Source organism: Sturnus vulgaris, chromosome 2 (genome assembly GCF_052056855.1).
Source record: "Sturnus vulgaris isolate bStuVul1 chromosome 2, bStuVul1.hap1, whole genome shotgun sequence".
Taxonomy (NCBI): Eukaryota; Metazoa; Chordata; class Aves; order Passeriformes; family Sturnidae; genus Sturnus; species Sturnus vulgaris.
The window spans coordinates 102,970,918-102,990,995 of record NC_142244.1 but is presented as its reverse complement, the minus strand read 5'-3'; the positions used below and the strand labels follow the sequence as shown (position 1 = coordinate 102,990,995).

General features: G+C 38.9%; 1 protein-coding gene across 2 annotated transcripts in view; it reads right to left on the bottom strand.

Annotated features, from left to right (window-relative positions):
• REPS2 (RALBP1 associated Eps domain containing 2) overlaps positions 1-20,078 on the bottom strand; it is a 94,616-nt gene that overhangs the window by 32,697 nt on the left and 41,841 nt on the right. For both annotated transcript variants that reach the window (XM_014875844.2, XM_088160232.1), the window contains exons 7-13: positions 18,683-18,746; positions 16,231-16,373; positions 13,077-13,171; positions 9,722-9,791; positions 7,798-7,863; positions 3,491-3,533; positions 407-543 (exon numbers count right to left, since the gene is read on the bottom strand). In XM_014875844.2, coding sequence (XP_014731330.1) covers positions 407-543; positions 3,491-3,533; positions 7,798-7,863; positions 9,722-9,791; positions 13,077-13,171; positions 16,231-16,373; positions 18,683-18,746 — 618 coding nt within the window. The remainder of the gene's footprint in view (positions 1-406; positions 544-3,490; positions 3,534-7,797; positions 7,864-9,721; positions 9,792-13,076; positions 13,172-16,230; positions 16,374-18,682; positions 18,747-20,078) is intronic.

Below are 20,078 nucleotides of genomic sequence, written 5' to 3'. Positions count from 1 at the left end.
CTTTCTTTCTCCCAGTTTAAACATTAAGGGTTTTCTTCCTGCTTCTGAACTACAAAAAATAAATAGTAATGAATATCAATTATACTGTAGTTACTGATGAGAGCTGTCTAAACAGCCAGACGAGTTATAAACAGCCAGTGATGACAGACTCCCATATGTTAAACTTCCCATTACTGTGCAAGAAAACCTTATAATCACCTTAATTATAGAACCAGTGATTTTTCCCCTCAGTGGCCATGTAACACAAGCAAGTGCACAAGCAGAACTCCTGTTCTGCAGTGCACTACTGTCTGCAGCAAAGGCCAGCTCATGCACATATTGCCAAGCATTTCTGCAAACAGATCAAGTTGCCAAGCACGCAGCTAACCTGAATGGTCTCAGAAGCAGCAAAGAAAGCAAACTTTACCTTGTGTGTTTTGCTGAAATATCTTGTTCAGATCCAAAGAGGAAGCTCTGGAATGTGATTTTTGAGGCCTTGGAGGTGGAGTAGGGGGCTCTTCTCCCTTTTTCATAGCATCTTCTATTGATGTGCTAGAATAAGACCTAAGGAAAAACATGTTGGGGAAAAGCAGAAAATATTATATTTAAAAAATTAATTTTAAACAATTATAGTGAATAGTACCTAAAAATACACTGAGTAGAAGTCAGATTCATGGTGGAAATTCCTTGCCCTAATGACTAAGAGTTCCCTCTTATAACAACACAGATTTATTTGGCAACAGAGGGACCTAAGCATGTGGAGAAAGGAATGAGTCATGCTTACAGGGCTAGTATTTTTTAAGGCTTTTTGTAACACAGCTTGAGGCCTTCTTATGTAACTTTGCCAGCAGGATAATTGTAGCAACTATTTTGATTAAACCAAAGTAAAATTCCCCATATACACCCCTTGGAGTTCCTGTTGCCTTTCCCAACTGCAGGGGTAATGTTTATACAGGTATAGATTCAACCGACCTCTTGCTAGTACACATTTCGCAATTGTAATATTCTCACTGGTAGAATACATTTTTAACTATTAGAATAAATTTTCCATAGGAAACTATCACCAAATTCCACAAAATCCAGAAAAATAGAATGGCTCCAAAGTCACTACAACTGGTCAAATACATGTCTCAGTACCTCTTTCCAAGCCCTCTCACAGCACATTAATCCCAATGTGGTGTGGTACATTTGCAAAGAATTTTGATTTTCATGAATACTGTTCAGTTTTTTCAGCTGTTGTAGTTATGAGTTTAGAAAAACCAAGACCAAGCAAGACCAAGATTCTGTTCAAAACGAGCACTGGCAACATGAGATGTTAGACTTACTGTAACACATTCTGCATGTCAGGGCAAGACCAAAAGCACATTTGAGTAAAACAGAAATAACTCCTACTAATGGCAAATGGACCTTTGGACCTTTTTTTTTTTTTTTTTGCCAAACAAGTTCCTAAAACCCAGTGCCAGCTATCCAATTAAGAGCATATTGAGCAACATCCTATTACTCTCACTCTCCAGGTCCCACTTTGTCCATTTATGAGCCACTTTGCACAACCACTCATAAAAAAGCTAATGGAGATTCTCTGTCTCCCTGCTTTACCTCATACAACTTCGCAGGACTCCTAGGTTTTTCCACTCCATTATTAATTCCATATAAAATCACATTTTTATTCCTTTTAATCCAACATCTTCATTCAAATCCCATTCACGATCTTCTTTAGGGAGAAGTTCATCAGGATTTGGTATTCCTGCTTCCCCAGTTTTCTTATCTAGCTTCTCAACTTTTCTCCTACTCAGTCCTTCCTTTACTTCTTCTAGAACTACTCTTTTTTTCTTCATACAGAAACATATTTCTAACCAAACTTATGTATCTCCTCCAGCTAGGTTTATATGTCATCATCACAGATTTAATAATACTATGCATAGCATTTGGATTGTTACAATGAGATGCACCATCCTGTTTCCAAGTCAATAAATCACAGTTAGTAAACAGTACACGCACATAGACAGCTTTCCCAGCAGTCTCACAGTTTTTCTTAAAGCAGCCTGAATCACTGATTTACTCCATCCTCTTGTTCTGGTTCTGCTAGAGACAAGACTTCCTGATTTGCTTCTTTCTCTAATAGGACTGTCAGAGTCCTCCTCACCCTCTGAGTCAGAATTTTTTGGACCCACCAGAGGAGCCACCAACAATTCTACTTGTTTATCATCACCACCAATTTTACCAGATTTATTTTTCACACCACAAATTCTTACACTGTTTTTATTTGTTTTCTCAGTTACTGAATATATTCCAATCTGGTTTTGAAGTTCATTAGTACACATTTTTTTCCTAACATCCGAATCATTCTTTAAAGAGAAAAATAATTTCCCCTATTGTATTTCATTCCATTTCCAGCAAGCACGGCAGGTCCAAGTTCAAGGATGTGCTCAGGCATCTTTATTGTCAACTTCTGCACTGAAGCAGTGACATACAGTCAGATGTGAGAGATGACATACAGCCACATGTGACAGAGTAGTTACATTCAAGTGACTTTTTTTTAAACTTGTTTAAGCATTTGGTGTTCTGTGTATTTGTGCACATTTTTTCATATTTGCAATTTAGTAACACAGCAAGAAAATTTAAAACTCTGCAGAAACTAAAAAGCTTTGGCTAGAAGCAGAAAAAAAGCACACAAGCCAGTTCAGCCTTCCCACTTATAGGTCCTAAGAACAGAGGATTTCAATCTTCAATCACCATGCTTATAGCTGATCCTCTCTTACTAGCAGGCTTTGACAAACCTGTAAGCAGACAGCTTCTGATTATACTCTCATTACCCAAGGAAAAAAAAACCCAAGCAGAGTCCTCTAACTAGCACCAAAACCAAAAACTTTAAAGTGAATTCACAATATGACTATACACCAGTAGGTGACAACCAACTCAAGAGGTAATCCATTTATATAGAATATTTTCTGGCAGAGGTTTCCCTTTTCTTTCAAACATCCAAATTCAGCAGATGTCACTTCTAGCACACAACAGTCCTGAAGTCCTTCCTCACACACCAACCAACCCCAGCCAAGCACACGGATGCCAATAAAGGGATTCACTCACCCACACCTGAGAGCTGAGCTACTGCTGCTGTTTCTGTGGGAATGTGCAGTGCTCCCCTCCATTTGAAATCTCCGTGCAGGCAGCAAGGGCACAGAATTGCTGAGGATGTTCCCTGCAATGGGGTGTCCTGCCACAACACCCCTGGGGCTGGGCTGGAGGCAGTCACCACCCTGGCAAGGCAGCAGGGCTGGGCAGACAGGCAAAACTTCCAGCACCTTATGACCAGAGATCATGGGGCCCCAGTGCAGTATTTATGTAGGGTCTATAGCTTACAGATTCCTCCTGGTAAATCTGTCTGATCTGAGCTGTACTTCCAGTACAACACCAATTAAAAAAAAAAAAAAATCCAACACCAGTTCAGATGCCTTGTATCTAACACTAGAGGAACATATGCCTTTTCCTGAAACAGGAATGAAAGCAGTACCTGGATCGTGGTCTGGCTCTGAATGCATTAGGTTCTTGAGCAGCTGGAATAGAAAAGAGAAAAGAACCACTAAAACATCATATTTTAAATAAATGTCTTTAGCTACAGAATCAGTGACCATTAAACATGTGAGTGTTGCAAATGTGGATGTGAGAGTATACTCATCTCACATGAGGAATGGGGATTGATTTTCATTTCTCCTTCCCCTTTGTTTTTGCCCTAAGAATTCAAAAGCCAACATATAGTGAGAGCTTCACCTTTTTAATTTGGTTACCCGAACACAGGAAGAACAACAGGTCTGATAGTCCTGATCTGTAGTCATGGATGTAGTTGTGATAAAGCAATGTAAGGAACAACAGAAACTTTTTCTAGAAAACATCTTCTTCTTAATCCAAGTATCTATTACTTGTCCTGCTTCCAAAAGCACGAAGGTTTATGTCCTTCCTAAATAATTTTAACTAATTAGTATAAATGTACATCACCCATTACACGTCATGTTGAGACTGTTTTGACCTTGGGAAGGAAAGGTATTTGAAGGAAGAAAGTTTTAAGTCTAAATGTTGACCAAACACATTTCCATTAATGTAAAAATGGGTTTCTATTATTTGGATGAATTCCAAATATCCTGCCACATGCAGGTTTTATGTGATAGGAAAACAACAGTGTTGAATTATCATCTCTGGGTAATTCCTCAAGCTGTTCCTTAGTTTACATTGTCTTTTCTGTTACTCTCCTTACTAGAATCAGATAATTTTGAGAAAACATATCTGCATGATTGCTTTCAAATTCATCCCACTGAGATATCCTCAAGGTATTACAGCAGCATCAATGATCCCAATACATATACAAAGTGAATCCTTGTATATTTTCCCAGTCTACTAATCAAGGTACAACACTCAAAAGAAACAAGTAGGTTGGGGAAAAAATAATTGTCAGAATTTCTAGCTGCCTTCAGATATATGCCTACTTTCAAGTCAGACATTTATCACCAGCTGCTACAGAGCATTTATCATCAGCTACCACAGAGCATTACCTGAGAATACAACAGATCCTCCCAACCACAGAGCAGGAGCTGCTGGTGGCAGCAGCTGGCAAATGCTGAGTGTTTAATGCCTTGCACCGTGGTACTGCACAGACCCGCCATAGGAGGCTTTAGGCTCACAGAAAACAAGTAGCAGCATATGGCACATGTACAGCCACACACTAGCTCTTCATAAAATAAAATGCTTTTAGGATCATGCAGAGCTAGTTGGTGTTTTGGATAGAATAAACCCCACTGCAGCTGGAAGTGACCACCTATAAAACAAGTTCTAGTAGATTGTCATCACCAAACTGGTTTGTTCCAGATTTCTCTGCAGCAAACTCTTCCTAGCAACTAAAGAAGGGAGAGGGAATTAATATTAAAATATGCGGTGGTGATAATCCTCCTCCCTCTCTCTGTGTCAAACTCCCAGAGAATACAACTTCAGACACTGCTTCCCTACAGCCATATGACCCAATTTTCCAATGCTGAAATTGCTGATTATTAAATTACATGCACAATTATTAAATATGCCACTTAGAAATAGGAAGTATAAATCCTTTCCAAGCTAAACCATGTTTAAGAATCTTCAAATTTTCCTTTTCTTATAGAGATTGCAATTCTATTCATACTTCTTTTAGAAAGCCTTTCATATAAAAAACCTGTAGGTAAAACTGACATTCAAACTCTCCAAGGACATCCTGTTGAGGTAAACAGGAAAGCACATAAGGAAGAGAGAATTCCAAAATGACTACTAATAAAAAATGATAGCAATAGAATGCTACTGCCAAGGATTTTCTTCTTAAGCTTTTGAAAAACTAGGAAATTCAAGGCTACAATTACAGAATACCCAGACTTAGCTTTCCTTTCAAAAGAAGTAGTATAATACAAAAAATACTATGAAGCAGGTATTTCATTATTAGGCCATACAAATAACTGTGGCAGGATTTCCAAGAAATGTGCAGCTATTTTGGTACGTTCAATCTGTGCACACTTCATGTCTGAGGTTCAGGTTTATACACACAGATGACAAAATCATTCAAGATGATACAAAACTATTTATCCAGTTTATGAGTTTTCCATAGTTCTACTGCTACGGTTACACAAGCCTAACTTTGCTGAAATGGATAAGTTAAACCTGTTGAGTAAATAATTTACATTGATTATTCAAAAGTTTGTATGATTCCTGGAGTAGTGGAGCCTGACGGAGTGAGAAGCTTGGTCTGCAGTAATTACAGAGGGTCTGAAAGTTCCTGTTTTGGGTGTTGAGCTGCTCCTACAGGCCTCTTGCAAGAAAACTTCATTTTAACATTCCAAAGGATGCTGGTTTGGTAACTTTTGACTGTAGCCTAACATCTTGCACTCAACAGCTGCCTCCTTATTTTACAGGCTTAAGATTGGGTGGAAAATTGTCCTGAAAAAGGTGAAAGGCTGAAAAAAAAAAAAACCAAAGCATTCCCCACTAGTCAACATCAACCTCTGATTCATCTTTTATTGGTCATCTAGGGAGAAATGTACAAGTTAAATACTTGGAAGTTTGGCCCTCAATTCTTTCAAAGGCTAAGGTCAACAATGATCCTGCACTTAAGAGTCTAAATAAACTGGCCAGATATAAAGCTTATAAAGTTCTTACTGATTTCAAATTTCTACAGTATCTGATGGCAGAGAAAACTTTCACAGATTATCATCTTTCCTGAGTTTACATAAACAGCCTAAATGAATAACCAAAGAAGCATGTAAAATTTCTCCCCCTTCATCCCAAATGAGTTTTCATGCTGGAGGTTAATGATTACAATGACCTTTCAGAATGGTGACTGGTTCTGAAAAACCACTCAATTACTGTGCTGCATCTACTCCACTGGATAGATAAACATTTTTACTTTTCACATCAGTTGTAGCATGCAACCTGAGAATGTGCTGGCTCAAATCCTCAATGTGCAGCACAGCAAGAGTGGAACCCCTGCAGGGGAGAGGAGCCATGATGATGGAGTGAAATTCTGTCACTGTCTCCCTTGGTATACAAACACAGCAACACTGCTGGAGGAGCACAGCAGCATGGGAAGACCTTCCTGACCAGGAGATGAAAGACACAGGGGAAGGAGATGTGTAGGTGACAGTAAGTTTTTTTTCCTAAATGTACTAAAGACATAATTGCTGAACTGAAAGTAAAACTCCCCTGTGCTCCTGGGCAAAACCAGGGGGAAGGAGAACGGAACAGAAAGTCGTGCAACCACCCTCCCCTTTCCCTGTGAGGGATGTGCAAGAGTGTCTGTGTGTGTGTAAAGGAGAAGCAGCAATCTTTTGAGAATAGGAGCTCAAGATAGCAAATCTGGCAGCTGCCAAGTGTTTGGGAAGAAGCCAGGAAAAAAGATTTGGGAAATGATGCATGCAGCTGTTGAGCAGCCATGAATAAATCGAGCTATAAGACAAAACTGCTGTGATAGACATGTGGGGTCCAGTTTCTTAATCAAGGATATCTTCATGAGTAAAAACACTAATGTAAAAGGAAGAGAAAGCAAGATTTTAGCTTGACTGTGACCAGGGAGGGCTTACAAAAACTCTTACCACTGTAGAAAGAGATTAACAAAGAGGAAGGCAAGGGAGGTCTGATGAACTGAACTGAATGCAGGGGAAGTTTCTGGAGCAAATAAGTAATTTTGACATATGCTGTTCCAAAAATAACATTTTCCAGAATGATAGGAACAAGGAGTGTATGTTGGAGCTGGAGAGAGAAAAATCGGGAGTGGTTTCAACAAAGAAACAAGCCTGAGTCAAAAGCTTGGGTCAGCGTCTTAAGTGCCTCCAAGGTCTGTGTTTCCAAAAGGCTCTCTGTCCTGTGACTCCTTGACACAAAATAGAAAAGTTGAGCTTTCACAAAGAAACAGGCCATTTCAGAATAGTTACCAAAACATTACATAGTTATTCTATACTTCAGATGAGGTTTTACCAAGAGGTACATTATCCACGCTCTTGCATCTTGCTTATAGCACAGAACTTCAAAATCTTTAAAATGGCTTAAAACATTTGCAACACAGGAAGAACCCATAAACTAACAATGAAGGAAAGAAAGGAAGAAAACCTTTTGATCGCCTGAAGAGCTAATTAACGTTTATCTTACAAACAGTAGTCATTATGAGGTAAAAGCTAGTATCAGTAGGAAAATAATACAAGAGCAAAAGGTTCTTTCAAAAATTAATCTAGTTACACTAATTTAGGCTTACTGTGATATAGAAACACTTGATCAAAATTCTCATGCAAGTAACACATGGCATTTTTTTTTCCTTACCTGCTTTCACAGTCAAGTGCTGAAATTCCTTTGGTATAGTTTTGAGAGTAGTGCTTACTTTAAGAGCTTAAGGAAAAAAAAAAAAGATAATTACTTTAAGTATGTGTGGGTATAATCTAGAAGTATCAGGCCTGAGAAATGAACACCTAAACTGGTATTAGACATCTTATAATGCCAAACATACTTGAAAAGTAGCCAAATACTCTCAGAAAACTGAAGCACTCAAGTAACAATTTCCAAGTGCACAAAAGTCAAGAAGAGAAAGAAAGACCTATGCTCAAATTGCCAAACACTCTCCAATTTTGAGAATTTGTGGGGTGGAGTGGTTATTCCCCTTCCACATTCCCCTACACATCCTTTATAATGGAGCTCTTAAATCCCCACAGTGTATTTGATGCACTGTAAGACTCAGTGTTAAATGACTACTTGGAATGAAATCTCTCCTCCTCTAGGATAAACCTGCTTCAGCAAGAAGGTTGAATCAGATGTCCCTTCCAACCTTAACAGCTCCATGATCTGCCTTTATCAAACAAAATATGTAGGAAAAGTTTTGGGTCTTGTAACCCAGTTCAGTTTACATTATTTTCCAAATTTAACTACATTATAACCTAAGTGAAGTTAATGTACTTAAATACTTTTGAAAATGCAGGCAAATTTGCTTCTACTGTCCTGAACTGCAGGTTCTTGACTTCTGGGGAGATCCCCTCAGTCAGGAGAGCAATCTGCTCTCATGTTTGTCCAATAGTAATAAAAGGTAGAACAAAAGTATTTGTTCTTTGGCTGAAAAGGTAGCAATCTGTGTCATAAATACAGCCTGTCTTCATCCCTGAAGGAGGACTGCATGTCTCAAAACAGGTTCCCATGTGACTTAACACGTCAGCTACAAAAATCAAAGCACAACTTCGTCATCTAAACAGGGAAAAAATATTCCCTTAGTAAAAAGTAAATCTTCCCTAGACATTTTAAAGCAATAACCTTCAAGGTTCAAGTCCTTCACTGGTTCATTTTACATTTTACAACAAAACAAACCTTGTCAATAAAACACTCATTTCTTGGAATATGCTGACGTGTGAAAATGTTTTACAAACACACGTCAACTCTTGACAAACTTTCTTTGAAAAAGGGACACTGGGAATCTGTCAAACCCTGTCACACCTGAGTGTGGAAGGTGAATCAGGAATGTGGACTACCTGGTCTCACAGCTCTGATGCAATATTAAAGTGTGGACATCTGGGAGGCCAAGATATTTTTTATTTTAATTAATACATAATCTGCAGCTCTGTTCTGTTTCTACAACAGAGGGACAGCAAGTAAGAATTGGGAAAAGGGAATATAAAAGGGAATGAATGGCTGTGTGATGATCCAGTGCCAATTCTGGCAGCCATAGAAGCTATTGCAGCAAAAAAAGAGAAAGATCACTTCAACTTCACATGACTCCCTGCTGATGGATGTCAAAACAAATGAATGAATCTAGTCTTTTCAGTCCAATTTGACCAAAGTTTTTGTTTTGCAAGAAAATACAGGGATTTTTTTTTCAACTAGGAGTAAAAACTGATTTTGAAGTGTTGGTTTTTCTTGCAAAAATGGAAATTGAAAATTCGGCACAGTGTAATTTTACTCTCAAAAACTTCCTGACAACAATTTAAATTTTAAGTAAGAAGCACATTATTAATTGCCTTAGGGCGAGACATATTTTAGAAGGTACATTTCATATCATTCACATATGATAGAACTAATTTTGAAGCAAACTCATTCATTTATTTGTCTTCAACTCAGCTGATGTGAGTTGGCTCTTTAAATCTTTAGCAACACACAGCCAGCTTAGAAATTAAACACATCATTGCTTCTGTCAGCAAATATAGGGGCTTACTAAAAACACATAATTTAAACCCTAATTGAAAAAAAAAGTTATTTATTTGAATACCTTGTTTGTCATCTTTCTTTCCATCTTGTAACAGGGCAGAGTTATCAGGTACCTCTTCAGTTGATGACTTCTAAAGAAAGAAAATTTGTTAATTACACTGATTGTTACAGCTCATACCTTTCCACAGTCAAATATTTCAGAATACAGATCGACACAAATAATGGCCACACTTGCTCATGCAGCACAATTTCTTTGTTAGATAAAGAAGAATAGAGGACCTGTAGAAAGACAATACAACTCTGCTTTTCAAGGTACAGCAGTTCCACCCCTGAAATCAGTTAGAGGAGCATTTCAACAGTGAATGGCTGCAGGAGATAAGGACTATATGTAAAGAGAGGCTTCCCCCAACAGAGCCATATGTAACACCTGTGCTAGGAGAGATGAAAGCTTCTCCAGGCTCCATGAGAAAAGTCTCTCTAACCAAAACTCCAGCTGTACTGCAGAGCCTGGTGGGGATGCTTTAAAGGCTCCTGGCTGATGTGGCTGATCCTTCAACTACTCTTTTATTTCAACATGCAGCCACAGAGATGGGAAAAGCCAATTTCATTAGCAAGTCTACTGGAGGGCCCATTCAGGCCTTTGATAGGAAAACAGGGAATTTCTCCCCAGTCTTATTCCTTAATTTTCTATTATTTCAGCAGCAACTTATAGGCATTTATTGTTCTTGGAGCTCCTGCTGGAACAAATTCTACCTCCATTATGTGTAAGAACAAGAATACACTCTGCAACCAAATAAAACATTCAAGCAAATGTCAGAAACCCTAAACTTCTCTAAATATTAAGTGATGCTGTTTTTTTCCCAAGGAGCATGGAAGAGGTTTGACCTGAAAATGCCCTAAAATAAATTTGGCCTAAACAAATGAATTGAGAAACTTAGATTTCATAGACATTTTTAAAAGACCACAAAAATCTCAAGTCAGTAGTTCAAAAAGGAAAACTCCACAGTAAAGGTCTGTGGGATTTGTTTTATAAAGTTTCTGAGGAATGGGATACCTGAGGAATGGGATAACCTTTTCTGGAAAGCAATGCAGCAAAAATACGGCTTGAGGACTCTGAAAATGTATGAACAAAACATTTCACATCCACAGCTAGCCATACACTCAAGTGAAGAACAGGAGACCACAGACCTAACTCAATGCATGCTTTAATTTATGGAATGACTTTCAGAGATTTCAATGAACTGTGAGCATGACATTTCTAAAGGGAGCCCAGGGGAACCCCAGCCAGTCATTTTATGCATGTTTTAACTTTAAGATTTTGGCAGTGAGAAAACTTGCAGAAAAAAGCAAAGGAGAGTGGGAGACAAAAACTTAATAAAATAAAACCTGTGAAGACAAAGCTTCCTCGGTAAACAAAAATCAGTCACCCATGTCATTCCCAAGCATAATATCAGCAGCCTTGGTGCATTTTTCAAGTTTAACAAAGCCTAGCATGCAGGTGACGTGTCTCCTGCCATTATTTTCTTTATGAATGCATTCAGGAACTGTTTCTATTTTATTGCAGTATTGTAGTTCAGCAGTCACAGTAAAAACAGGCATTTGAAATTAAATTAAATATCCTGAATGGATGATAGGTGGAAATTTAAAAAGACGTGGAGGTAAAGCATAACAGATTGCATTGATAATATAATATTTTTAATGTAGTGATCAAGTATCTAAAGTATAAATCCTCAACTAGCCAAGATACAAATGAAATTACAACAGTGAATTGCTGCACTTCCCACTGAAGGAGATGAATGGAAGATGAATTATTGACCTCCCAAGTGATACTCATTCAGTGCATTAATTCTGAATGTAAAAACATGAGTTGAACAAAAAAAATCAAGTCAAAATGATTCTCAAATCACTTTTGAGGAGATTTTAAAGTCCATAACCTTGGACAATGTAAACTGAAGCTTTTTAATTATTTGTATGAAAGATACATGATTATGCATTTGTTTACATTTCAAATATAATTTAACTCTATATTATACCTATATCTTCTTCTTCCATATTTTAGGTTGCAAGCCACGCAAAATAAGGTCACAAGCAAGGGATTAGGTGATTCTGGTGAAGGACTGCCCACACTGCCAACATACCAGCACCCTGCACTACCAGATCCACAGTGCTGCTCCCAAAGCCCAGAGTGACTGCTGTGCTTTGGCCAAGCTGCTGTAGGATGAGCAACACCTCCCAGGGATACAACATGAATTTTAACAGCTCCAGAAGATACACTGGCTGCAGCGTTGCCCAAAGTGAACACTGTACTCCACAGAAGCTGAGGAGACTCTGTTTGGTGGTACCACTGCCAAGATGGATGTGATGAGGAAGCAGGTGGGTTCTGACCCAGGGACTCCCCAGAGCAAGGCATTGGGAGGAAATAGCTGGAGAACAGCCTTGCTGAGCTGCCATGACATACCATTATTTTTAAACTTGGAAGACTGTCAGAAGGGCCAGTTCCTGCAGTCAGTCTGCCACTTGATTAACCACCTTAACACTAAACCTTTAAATCCCACAGCACATATATTGAGAGTTGCAATATTCAGGCACAACTCAGTGGCCATGACTAGTTCAGTTCTAAGGGATCTTTAAAAGTTTGGGATTTTAACCTCAGTGTTAAACTCTTCTCCTTAATTCAGTTTTGCTTGCAGCAGACTTCTTGGAATCATACAACGGTTGGGGGTTTGGAAGGGACCTCTGGAGATCTAGTCCAAAGCTCCTGTTCCATCCATACTGTGTCCAGTTGTGGGCCCCTCACTAGAAGAAAGGTGTGTTCAAAGAAGAGCAATGATGCTGGTGAAGGGTCCAGAGCACAAAAGGAGTGCCTGAGGGAGTTGGAGTTGTTTATCCTGGAGAAAAGGATGCTCAGGGGCATATGAAAGATATATCAAGTGTCTGAAAGAAGGCAGTGCTGGGCTAACAGTTGGAATCGATGATCTTGCAAGCCTTTTCCAAACTACGTTATTTTATGATTCTAATTCTGTGCTGAAGCCTTGTATTTTCAACCAATTCAGACTGAGCAGATACTTCACCTCAACACGGTCCATGTGTCCCACTGCCCCTCCTGCAGCAGCCCTGAAGGACACCAACAGGGAGAGCCTGCACATTCTCTGCACATTCCAGCAACTCACAAATCCTCAGTGATAACCATGAACTCTGTTATGTGGGAACATCTCTTGAAAAGCCTGTCAGCCCTTTCCATACACAGAAGAAATGGCTGAGCTGAGAGTTTGAGATAGCTTAATGAGAAGCTTAGAGATTGCTGAAGTCCTCTCAGAGACTCACAGTCCTATTGCTCACATGGCACAGTCTGTGCAGCTGGGCTGGTCCAGCCCCCTCCCCTCTGTAAGGTAAGGACCCAGCCTACACCTTCTCACCTCCGTCCGACTGAAGTCCCGACTCTGCTGACTGCTTGGCAATGGCTCAGAGTAAGAATCAAATAGTGCACAGTCATGCATGGGCTTCAAACAAGCTGCAGGGGAGAGAAAAAAAGAAAAAAGTTAAAAAAAAAAAAAAAACAACCAAAAATCCTAAAAACCCAGAGCCAAACACAGAGACACACCAAGTCTTCTTATACTTCTTAGAAACCTGTTCTAGCATAGTTTTGCCCTTCATTTCTACATCTCACCTAATGGATGACAAACACCATGAAGAAAATCTTTCTATCTTGCATCTTAAGTAATTCGGTGTCATGAAAGGGATAGCTTGTGTAATTTCTGCTGTAGAAATAATCGTGAAATTTGGAAGAAATCTTTTCTTCTCCCAGTCCAATATCAATTTAATTGATCTTATAGTTTATACCTTGTTCTCTCACAATGTTAAAGGTATTTATGTTACCTTGAGCTGCAATTTTGACTGTTTCAATACTGAAAAGTATAGTGGAATCTACATTATACTCTAAAATTGAAGGCCAGCAAAAAGCAAAGCACTAAGCACTGTGGGTGCTGTAGTATGTACCACCTTCAACTAAACAACATTGAAAGCAAGAGGGAAAAAGAAAAAAGACATATCTAACTTCTCAAAGGAATTTTGACAACAAGCTAATTTCTATCCCACAAGCTCGGGTCCTTCTGCTGGTATCCCTCTGGGATTAGGTCCTCTGAGATAAATCTCTCTTATGAGCTGGAAAACAACTTCTTTTTAAAGATCAATATATTAAAAGGCAGAACAACCACATTTCTAGTTTTTGGCTCGCATTTATTTTATCTCAATAAATTTAGCTCTTGAAAATCTGTCTTAATTTACAGTACAGTGGGTTACACACAGGGCAAATAGCTTTTGAGATTCTGCAAATCAGTTTTAATAAAAAGTTTCCAAAAAGAAGGTGGTGGGTCAAATTGCCAATGGAGCTGTGCCAGAATAGCATTTGGACCAGTTGTGCTTCTAGTTTACAGTACAAGTTATAAAACTAACAAGATTGATGCATTCTTAAATGCTTTTTTGCGCCCAGTCATTTTATTTGAAGCTTTAACAGCACTCTTATCAGATGCAAATACTTCAATTGAACCAAATTATGCCTCATTCTGAAACTAATACAGCAACCTAATAAAAACCAGTTTCTAGTATTCTTCTTCGGGGTCCTAAGAAGCCAAAAAATTTTTGAAAAAAAATTCTAAATTTCACAGAAATCAAATTATGAAAACATGAAAACACAAGATTTCTCTTGAAAACTGCTTTTGACATTTTAGGTAATTGTATGAGACACTTACAAATTTGTCAATGCTTTTATTTCAGAAGTAATACAACCAGGGCTCTACACTTTTCTGTGATTCACAGGTTTATAGTGTGTTAAGATGTTCTGCTTTTATTAATGCAAGTTTTTGTATAAAGATAAAATAATCATAAAAATAATCTGTCTCTAAAAAAGACAGATTTATGAATCCTGACCAGAAAGCAGAATGAGCAGGAGATATTTTCAGACCCTCAGATTAACCAGAATTAGCTCATTAGCTGAGGTATTTAAGGACCCAAAAGAAACAATTAGTCCTTTCACCTCTTCCATGTAGATTTGCTTGGAATGCTTGGTTTCATGCAACAGCATGAAACAATCATCTAAGAAAATGGTAGAACTAAGTGCTGAAAGGGACAAATAGGGAAAAAGAGGAGCCCCAGGGAACAAATGCAGCTTACCATCCTATTTTTCCCATTGACAAAATGATTCCCTGCTACTAGAGATAGTTATTTCCGTTGCAGTTTTACCCAAAAAGGTTCAATGTGAAGACACATCAATGAGAACCTGCATGGATGAGTTTACAAGCCAATTTATCATGAGACCAGGCATGAAAGTAGTGAACAAAGTGGTGGTCCTGGAGGGAAAAACGGTAGTTATAATTATGACAGGGGAATGTAATTAGAGAAAGTGATGAACATTTCAAGTGCATATTTTCCAGGAACTATTGCTTTGGACATGAATATAGTGGATTACAGGGAACACGACTCCACCAGAAATTATTTCACAAATGTGATATGGGGTCAACATTTAATTTTCCTAACTGCAGCTTGATTTGTTCTTTTCTTGCCTTTTAATATATTCAGTGTCATCAAATTTAATGGAGATTTTATTAGGTCTTAAATATTATCCTTTAGCACTATAATTATCATCTGTGATTAATCCTTCTTGCCCTCAAGAGTCATGCACATTTTTTAGATATAACAGTATATATTTCAACATTAATTTATAATTAACAGAGACATAACTGAAGAGAACAAATGAAAGGGCAGGTCTTTCACTGCACATTGTTACTGAAGTATGTTATATTTTGGATTAATTCATCCTCGTGCTACAAAAATTGTTGTAATCCTCCTGTCATTAATGCAAACTACCCACAGACGAACTTGTGGATTACATAAAATAAATTACAAAAAAATTCAACCTTTGATATAACCAGTATCTCCACCTAAAAAAATACACTAGCACATTAAGGTATAATGCAGTCCAGTATCATTTTTACCAAATCTTCAAGAGATAGATACTTTAAGAAAAAAATCATCAAAATAATTAAAAGCTATATCATAGATTCACAGACTGGTTTGGACTGGAAGAGATTTTAAAGATAATCTAGTTCCAATCTCCCTTACCATGGGCAAGAACACCTCCCACTAGACCAGGTTGCTCTGTGCCTTATTCAACCTGGCCTTGAACACTTACAGGGGTGGAGCATCCACAGCCACTCCGTTCCAGTGACTCACTGTCCTCACAGTAAACAGCCTCTTCCTAAAGTCTAACATAAACCTGTCCTCTGTCAGTTTAAAGCCACTGCTGGATTCCCTTTGCTTTACAGGTATTCATCTGCCTCCTTACCTGTCCTGACACCTGAAGCACAGTGGGGCAAAGGGGCAGACATGAAGAGGCAGGTAACTGCTCCACTTTGCATCCCTATCTCTATGCTTTGGTATTTTACTTCTTCAGCAATCACCTCATAACCACAATTAAAAACACGTGCCTTAAATGCAGCAGGAGATACACACATTACACACACGTTGGGATTTCTGAGATGGCTGCAGGGACATGGCTTGCCACAGGAACTTTACCTGCTTGCAGGTACTCTGGCAGCAGTGTTTCTGGCAGTGTCTCAGGCAGCTGGTAACCATTCTTCCTTGCAACCACAAGGTGGAAAGCGGCACAAAACTCAGGGAGTGTCAGCGCCCCATCACAATCCACATCACTCAGCTCCCTGTGGATAAAACAGGCACACGTTTTCCAAGGTGTTACCTCAAAGAAACATATGTGTGCCATCAGGGGGGAGACAAAAACGCAACTCTGAGAAGGGATATTTTAACACAAGACAAGCATCTCTGCCTTGTACACTTGATGCTGACTTGCACATTTGGCTCAGGGAAGATGAAGAAAGTCGATTTTCTGAAACTGACTTGCCGCTTTTTTATTTTTCAGTAAAGTACATTTCTTTAATACATTATGCCATTGAGTATGACGGTATGTGTATATTAGAATGTGAAATACATAATCTATATTTATAGACTCATAGGGTGGATGGTGCTAGAAGAGACTTCAAAGATCATCTAACTTCTACTACCTCGCCATGGAAGGTCAGGGAACCTTCCACTAGACCAGGTTACTCAAAGCCCCATCCAGCCTGGCCATGAATATTTCCAGGGATGGGAAGTCCACAACCTCTCTAGGCAATCTGATCTAAGGCCTCATGACCCTTAGAAGAAGTCCTTCCTAATATCTAATCTAAACCTGCCCTCCTTTAGCTTACAGCCATTCCTCCTCGCCCTATCACTGCATGCTCTTGTGAAAAGTCCCTCTCCAGCTGTCTTGTGGACCCTGCTTAGGTGCTGGAAAGCTGCTAGAAGATCTCCCAGACCTTCTTCAGGCCAAACAGCCCCAAGTCTCTCAGCCTGTTTTCACAGGAGAGGTGTTCCAGCCCTGTGATTAACTTAGTGGGCCTCCTCTGGACTTGTTCCAACAGCTCCATGTTCTTCTGATGCTGGGGAGCCCAGAGCTGGATGCAGCATTCCAGATGGGGTCCTTGCCAGAGCAGAGCAGAGCAGAGGTGCAGAATCCCTTCCCTTGCCCTGCTGGTCCCACCTCTTTCGATGCAGCTCAGAAGGTAGCTGACCTTCTGAGCAGCAATTAATTGCACATTGTTCCAAGGGTGGAATTAATCTTCCAATATTTGGAAGCACTTTTGGCTAATCCATGCAGGATCTTAAAACAGTTCAAGCAGAAAAAGGTAAATATGGACTTTAGCAATTATTACTTAGCGCCATTGACTAACCCTTAAAAACGAACAAAATTAACGCTCTTGACAAATTTAAATATTGTTGTTAACTTCTCACTAAACGGTTCTCTCTAATTCTAGCATGTTTCACAAACACTAAAGTTAAATTTCAGAAATTCAAGAATTCAATTTTATAAATTAATTCTTTGCAAAAATTGATTGATATTTTATCTTGGGCACATGGTCTAAAAGAAACATATAATTTCTTACTCTTTGAAAGTAACAAGCATTTCTCAAACTGCTGAGGTTATAGTGACAAGGACTGAAACATCCCATGTGTTTAACACTGCAGCACACCTTGATAAATCACATTTTTGCAAGTATCTACTAGAAAGCAATACTTTCCGTGAAATTCTGCATAGAGAACAAGTTGTGTCAGCAACAGAAATAAAATCTGATTTGGTAACATATTAGGTTAATCCATTCTTTTTAAGTAATCTTAAATTTAAATTCCAACATTCAGTTCCCCCAGCACTATATTTCTTCAGTTGTTTTTTTTTTTTTTATTTTCACAACTGACAATCCGCTTTGAAAAGATTCCAGACATATCCTTTGACCCTGACAGATGTTTAGGCTCTTGCAAGCTTTTCCTCTCATCTCTGTTCATAAAAGCATATATAAAAACAAAATCACTATCAACATTTCTGATCCATGTTTAAAACTGTTTGTTCCTCCTGTCAGATATGCAATGATGACAATAAATTACAAAGCACCATGTCGTTGATGAAAATATAATAGAATTCTTGTCAAATTTTATCACGTACAGTTCCATCCGCAATTGTTTCTCAATAAGCTCATTAAAGGCAAGAGCGCGGGTTCATTAGAAAAGCACTAATGAATTATGTAGTTGTTTAATTAGGCCTCCTCTGACAGAACAGACAGAAACATAAAACCAGCAACACATGCAAAACATTCCAGAGGTGCTTCTCCTCTGCGTCAGTTCATGAAGAACGCCAGTTCTTTGAGCTAATGAAGCTGCTTACAATACACTTAAGAACAGCTCTCAGCTACCTCGCTGTTCAAACCTTCCCAGTCCTGCTGAGTAGGTGAACATCTCTCCAGAAAACAAGTGTGTCAGGAAGACCAATGACCACCCTGCTGCTTGAGCCTCTAAGTGATTCTGGAGATAAGAGCAATAATTATAATTGAAGATACTTTTAAAATTTAACAAGAACTCTTGAATTAAGCATATTTTAAAAGAACATGATAGGCATCTCCAACACTATTCCAGTACTCACCAGATGTGAGAAAGTTCCGGGATGGGCAGCTTTGATTTTGTGAAGAAATTCTTTGCTACAGAACCTGTTGGGAAAGCATGCCTCATCAACCATTGGAAACTAATTCTCCAAATTCTTCCCTTTGACCAGATCTGCCATGCCAGAAGCAGACAGTTAATTTATGTCTGAGAGATGCTCAGATTAATCAGATGCTACTATAGATGCTGGACCATTTGTCTCCTCCTGAGTAAATGACAGAGAAAGCCAGACAGAGCTGTTGACCTCATTTCTCCATTCCCTCCATATGGGGAAAAATAAATAAAGGGAAACCTACTTTAGTACTAGTAACTCTAACCTGCATAACAAGTATGTCACCAATGATGAAATAACAGACACCAACAGCCCTGCTTTACCCAGAAGTCATGTCTATGGCAATATAGTGCTTTGACATATGCACTGCTCTCCCAAGATGCTGCTTCAACCATGACTTTTCCCTGCAGTGAAAATTTTATGGACGGGGAAAAAAAGAAACTGCAGAAGATTCAGCTAGCACACAGCTCCTGTTTTACTGCAGGCATCCTCACTCACCCTGCCACAGCAGCCCTTCTCATACATCCAGTTAACAAACACATTTCTTCACCATCTCACATGCACAGGCCGTCAGGGAAAGCCCTGGAAGCCCTTCCTGGTTACAGGCTTACAAATCATAAGGAAACAAAGCACAGACTTTTGGGACAATAATCCTTTTCCCACTGGGCAACAACCGGGGAAAGAACCGACACTGAAAAAAAAATTGTTCTTGAAAGTAAACGGCATGAAGGGGACTTAAATCAGGTGAAGAACTGCTGAATCACTATTCACTCTATCACAATTTCAGTTAGAAGCAGGTCATTTCTTTGAACTTTGAACTTGGCTGGATCAAAGCCTCCTGAACCCCAGTGATACAGCAGGTCTCATTACAACTGCCTCAGTTTAAAACCTGTGACATATTCCTTGCCAGACCAATTGTCTGTACATGGTCAAGTCTCCTCTCATAAGCAACCTTCTATTCAGGATGGAAATCCAAGTATAATCAGAGTCATCTCAGTATGCTCTTAACAATATTTTTACCATGTGTGTGCTCTCCAGGATTGTTTCCTAATTACCTAGAGGTCAAAATCTCAGTCCCTCAGAACCAAAAACCCTCAAGCTTGACCACCCAGGGCAGTTAACTGCATGCTTCACTGTCATCATATGAACACTGCCACAGTTCTGCTGGATAAGCCAGCACAACCCTCAGGGGTTTTTCAACTCAATATACACTGCAGGTGTGATCTACAAATAGAGCACAGCAAATGCAGAGAGCTTATTTTAATTTTTTTACCAAATTGCCAACATTTCTCCCTTAGATGTAATTATTTTTCTAAAATCAGGGTAT